The sequence below is a fragment of the Onychomys torridus genome, unplaced genomic scaffold, assembly GCF_903995425.1.
Source record: "Onychomys torridus unplaced genomic scaffold, mOncTor1.1, whole genome shotgun sequence".
Taxonomy (NCBI): domain Eukaryota; kingdom Metazoa; phylum Chordata; class Mammalia; order Rodentia; family Cricetidae; genus Onychomys; species Onychomys torridus.
In genome coordinates this window covers 953,783-959,782 of record NW_023412870.1, presented here as the reverse complement: position 1 = coordinate 959,782, position 6,000 = coordinate 953,783, and the positions used below count along the sequence as shown (strand labels likewise).

The 6,000-nt window shown below is 41.7% G+C and overlaps 1 protein-coding gene across 1 annotated transcript; it reads left to right on the top strand.

Annotated features, from left to right (window-relative positions):
* The first annotated feature begins 563 nt into the window (after window positions 1-563).
* Window positions 564-1,541, top strand: LOC118576041 (olfactory receptor 12D2-like). Its single transcript, XM_036176452.1, has one exon. It carries the CDS (start codon window positions 571-573, stop codon window positions 1,510-1,512), a length of 942 nt encoding a protein of 313 aa, XP_036032345.1. The 5' UTR covers window positions 564-570; the 3' UTR covers window positions 1,513-1,541.
* The last annotated feature ends 4,459 nt before the right edge of the window (window positions 1,542-6,000 follow it).

The following is a 6,000-nucleotide window of genomic DNA, read 5'->3' as shown; positions in this document are numbered from 1 at the left end:
CCATGGGCTTCAACAAAGCATGGCACATCAATTTGAGGTAGGACCAAGCTCCTTTCCCTGCATCAAGCCTGGGCAAGGTAATCCAGCATGGGGAACAGGTTCCCCAAAGCCACTAAGCACCAGGGATAGGTCCTGATCTTACTTCTAGGAGCCTTATAAGTAGACCAAGTTATACAACTGTCACACACATGCAGAGGGCCTAGGTTGGTCCCATGCTGGTCCCTTAACTATTAGTCCAGAGTCCATGTGCTCCCATGAACTCAGATCAGCTGTCTCTGTGAGTCCTTCCATCATGACCTTGATACCCCTGGGTCATACAATCTGTCTTCCCTTTCTTCAGGACCCCTAGAGCTCAGCCCAGTGCTTGGCTGTGGATCTCTGCATCTGCTTCCATCAGTTACTGGATAAAGGCTCTCTGATGACAATTAGGGCAGTCACCAATCTGATTATAGTAGAAGGCCAGTTCAGGCACCCTCTCCACTGTTACTAGGAGTCTTAGCTGGAGTCATCCTTGTGAATCCCTGGGAGTTTCCCTGGCACCAGGTTTCTCCCCACCTTTTCTTTTAAGTGATGTCAAATCAAACCTCAGTCACTGAATTTCTCCTCCTGGGAGTGACAGACATACAAGAATTGAATCCCATTCTCTTTGCTATTTTCTTCACCATCTACTTTGTCAATATAACTGGGAATGGAGCCATCCTGATGATCATCATTTCAGATTCAAGACTGCACTCACCTATGTATTTCTTCCTGGGAAATCTAGCATGTCTAGATATTTGCTTCTCCACTGCGACGGTGCCAAAGATGCTGGAGAACTTCCTTTTCAAAAGCAAAGCAATTTCCTTTCTGGGATGCATAACTCAGCTTCATTTCTTCCACTTTCTGGGCAGCACAGAAGCCCTGCTGCTGCCAGTGATGGCATTTGACCGCTTTGTGGCAATCTGCAAACCACTTCACTATTCGGTCATCATGAATAACCAGCTCTGTATTCAGATGACTGTTACTATCTGGATCATTGGCTTTTTACATGCCTTGCTTCACTCTGTAATGACATCTCGTTTGAGGTTTTGTGGTTCGAATCATATTCATCATTTCTTCTGTGACATTAAGCCATTGCTAGATCTGGCCTGTGGAGACACTGAGCTCAACCTTTGGCTGCTCAACACTGTGACAGGCACCATTGCCCTCAGTCCCTTCTTTCTGACATTTCTCTCCTATTTCTACATTATCACCTATCTGTTCCTCAAGACCCGTTCTTGTAGCATGCTCCGCAAAGCACTGTCCACATGTGCCTCTCACTTCATGGTTGTTATTCTTTTCTATGCTCCTGTTATCTTCACCTACATCCGTCCCTCCTCAGGCAGCTCTCGGGATCAGGACCGGGTCATTGCCATCATGTACAGTGTGGTCACTCCTGCTCTCAACCCACTCATCTACACCTTGAGAAACAAGGAAGTGAGGAGTGCATTGAATAGGAAGATGAGAAGATGGCTTCAGCTTGAAGAGATCTAAAGAACTCTTCTGAGGCATAAATTAACCAGGCAATGAAAAAGTTTAGAAACAGCTATATTTTTCAGTTTTAAGACTGTATGTTATTGAGAAAATTAGACAACAAAAATATATATAGGAAAACTCTGTGGTGGTATGAAACAATATTTCTCAGATAATAAAAGGGAAACTTCAACATGTATGGCTCTAGCTACAGAATCCTTCTGATTTTGTTTGAGAATGTTAGTTGATAATCTTGGCTTGTGATATATTAAAAAATTTTATCACATTTAATTAGGTTTAGAAATATGTCTATACCATCCATTTTTAAGATAAATAAATAGTACTTGTTTATTTATCTGTGTAGACCCTTTTGGTTTATACATATTAGTGGGGAGAATAAAGTTATTATGCTTCTTTCCCTTTTATTAAAAATAGATTCTTTTCCTCTACAATATATCCTGATTACAGTTGCCCCTATGTCTACTCCCAACCTTCCCTCCCCTCCAGATCCAATCCCTTTCTCTTTATCATTAGAAAAGAACAGACTTCTAGAAATAACAACAAAACCTGTCAAAATAAAATATAATAAGATAAAACCAATACATCACATTGAAGTTGGTCAAGGCAACCCAACAGAAGAAAAAGAGCCCCAAGGGAAGTTGGAGAAGTGGAGGGATTTGGTAGAGACATCTCAATTATATCTGTGTATTCCAAGGAAACTCTCTGCATAATGTCTGGCTGTGGGTTTCTGTATCTGTTCCTGTCTGATGTAAAATGAAGCTTAACCAATGATGAATGAATAAGGCACTCATCTATGAATATGGCAGAATAGCATTAGGAGTCATTTTATTGATTATTTATGTTATACCAGTAATGTTTGGCTTTACCTTAGGTCTCTAAAATATCTAATCTCTGGTTCTTGGTCACCAAAGCAGTGGTGGGTTCTGTCTTATGGAGTGTACCTTAAGTCAAATCAGAAACTGGTTGAATACTTCCACAAGTTCTGTGCTACCATTGCCCTAGCATATCTTGCAGGCAGGACAGATTGTAGGTCAAAGGCTTTGTGGCTGGTTTGGTGTTTATGTTTTTCTTTAGGTGGCTTGCAGAGTACCTTCCTGCACCAAAGACACTAGAAGACGAGGTGAAGGCTCCATTTAGGCAGCCTTCTCAGTGTTCAATGAGTTGTGTGGGTGTTGTCCCTGGCAATGTGGCCCTGGGTCAGTTTGTGGAGAGCAACCCATTATCTTAACAATAGTCTGTATTGTTTGGGGATTTTCATGGGACCACCTTTGGCCATCAACTAAATTGATTGTAACCCAGTCCCACTATTAGAAAACTCATTTGGTGACAAGAGATGAGCAGTTGGGACTCTATCTTCCCTATTATTAGGAGCCTCATAGGTATTGCTTTCATATATTTTTAAAAGTTTCCACTGCACTAGACTTCCATACCATCCCTTCAAGTGCTCCTCTCTTCTAGCTTTCTCTCCTCACATTTCCTCCCTCAACCCTATCCCCCTTTCCCCTACCCACCTGATCCTCCAGTTCCCACCCCATACACTCCCAGTCCACCCATAAGCTCTATCCTGTTTCTCCCTCATAGGGAGGCCCATGTGTTCTTCCAGCCCCTTCCTCTTTACTTAAGTTTTCTGGCTCTATGGATGTACATTGTTTATCACTTATTTAATGGCAAATATCCACATATAAGTCAATACATACTATAGTTATCATTCTTGATCTGGGTTACCTCAGCCAGAATGATTTTTTCTAGCTTCATCCATTTGCCTAAAGATTTCATGGTGCTATTTTTTTAAAAACAGGTGAGTAATACTTCATTGTATTAATATACCACATTTTCTTTATCAATTCTTCTGTTGAGGGACATCTAGGTTGTTTCTAGTTTCTGGCTATTATTAATAGAGCAGCAGTGCACATGGTTGATCAAGTGTCCTTGTGGTAGGACAAAGTCACATTTGGGCATTTGCCCTAGAGTGGTATAGCTGGATCTTAAAGTAGATGGATTCCCAGTTTTCTGAGAACTCACCATATTGATTTCCACGTGATTATACAAGTTTTCACTTTCTCCAGCAATGGTGTAGTGCTCTCTTTTCTGCCAGTCCGTTCAGCATGAGCTGTCACTTGGATTATTGATCTTAGTCATTCTGACTGGTATGAGATGGAATCCCAAAGGAGTTTTGCATTTAATACTTTAATGGGATGATAGCCATCCAGTTTGGCTAGCACCATTTGGTGAAGAAGCTACCTTTTTGTGTGTGTCTTTGTAGCTTCTTTATAAAAACAATATCAGCTGTCCATAGGTGTATGGATTTATTTTTGGGTCTCCAATTTCTGTCCATTGATCAATGTGCCCATTTTTATGCCAATACCATGCAGTCTTTATTATTACAGATTTGTAGTACAACTTGAAATCAGGAATGGTGACACATCTGGCAGTTCTTTCATTGTTCAGGATTGTTTTAGCTATCCTGGTTTTTCTGTTTTTCCTCATAAAGTTGAGAATTATCCTTTCAAGATATGTGAAGAATTGTATTGTAATTTTGATAGAAATTGCATTGAATCTGTAGATTTCTTTTGGTAGGATGGCAATTTTTATTATGTTAATGCTACCTATCCATGAGCATGGAAGATCTGTCCATCTTCTGATATCTTCTTCAATTTTTTTTCAAAGACTTGAGTATTTTGTCATACATTGTTGACTGTAGTCTGGTTATCTTTTGCTTTACAGTAGATGGACTTTTCTGTCCCGCTAGCCAATTCCCAAGCATGCACACAGAGACTTTTATAATTAATTATAAATGTTTGTCCAATAGCTCAAGCTTGTTACTAGCTAAGTGTTACAACCTAAACTAACCCATGTTTTTTTTTATCTATGGTGGAAGAAAGAACTCCCTCCACCACTCTCCCACTGTCACAACATTTTGCTGAAATGACAGAATCAAGAAACTATGTTCCTAATCCTCTGATACTATGAACCAAATTAAATTCTTCTCTCCCCCCTCCTCCTCCTTCTCCTCTCTTCTTCCCCCTCCTCCTCCTTAACCAGCTCAGGATACTAACTAACTTTCATTGACTCTAGGCTGAATAATTCCTCTAGGTTATTACAGACCCTGTTTAGCATCAGAGGAACAGATCTGTCTGGGGAATGGAAAAAAGAATCCTGAATCCACATGCCAGTGTAGAGGAAAGAACTAGAAAGTGTATTGGTTTAATATTTCCAGAATATTTGATGAACTGACAGATATAAGTAAATAAATGTGGAATATTCCTTTACACTGTGTGACTATATGTTGCTGTGATTGGTTTAATAAAGAAGCTGACTAGCCAATAGCTGGACAGAGGTTAGGTGGGGCTGGCAGACAAAAAGAGAGTGTGAAGAAGAAGAGAAGGAGTCTCAGGAGTCTCAAGGAGATGGAGAGGAATCAGGAGATGAACTTTCCATACTGAGAAAAAGCACCAAGCCCTATGCAGAGCATAGATAAGAAATATGACACCAGGCAGTGGTGGCACACACCTTTAATCCCAGCACTCAGGAGGCAGAGGCAAGTGGATCTTTGTGAGTTTGAGGCCAGCCTGTAAAAGTGAGTTACAGAGAAATCCTGTCTCAAAAAAACAAAAACAAACAAACAAAAAAGAAATATGGGTTAGTTTAGGTTGTAACACTTAGCTAGTAACAAGCTTGAGCTATTGGCCAAACATTTATAATTAAATTATAAAAGTCTCTGTGTGCATGTTTGGGAATTGGCTGGTGGGACAGAAAAGTCCATCTACTGTAAGTCAAAGGATAACCAGACTACAAACTAGGTAACAAGGAGGACCTTAAGAGAAACATACATGGAATCCCCCTAGGAAGGGGAAATAGATAAGATCTCCTGAGTAAACTGGGAGTATGTGGGGTGAGGGAGCAGGGAAGAGGGTAGGGGAGACGGGAACAAGAGGGAACAGGATGGTCGGGTTGGGGGAGAGACAGAGAGGGAGAGCAAGGAAAGAGATATCTTGATAGAGGGAGCCACTATGGGGTTAAAGAGAAACCTGGTGCTAGGGAAAGTCCTAGGAACCCACAAGGATGACCCCAGCTAAGACTCCAAGCAATAGTGGAGAGGGTGCCTGAACTGGCCTTCCCCTGTAATCAGATCGATGACTACCCTAATTGTCATCATAGAACCTTCATCTAGTAACTGATGGAAGCAGATGCAGAGATCCACAGCTAAGCACTGGGCCAAGCTTCTGGAGTCCAGTCAAAGAGAGGGAGAAGGGATTAAGTAAGCAAGGGGGTCAAGATCATGATGGGGAAACCCACAGAAACAGCTGACCCAAGCTAGTGGGAGCTCAAGGACTCCGAACTGACAGCTAGGGAACCTGCATAGGACCAAACTAGGCCCTCTGAATGTGGGTGCCAGTTGAGTGGCTTGGGCAGCTTGGGGGCCCCTAGCAGTGGGACTAGGATTTACCCCTAGCGTGTGAACTGGCTTTTTGGAGCCCTTTCCCTATG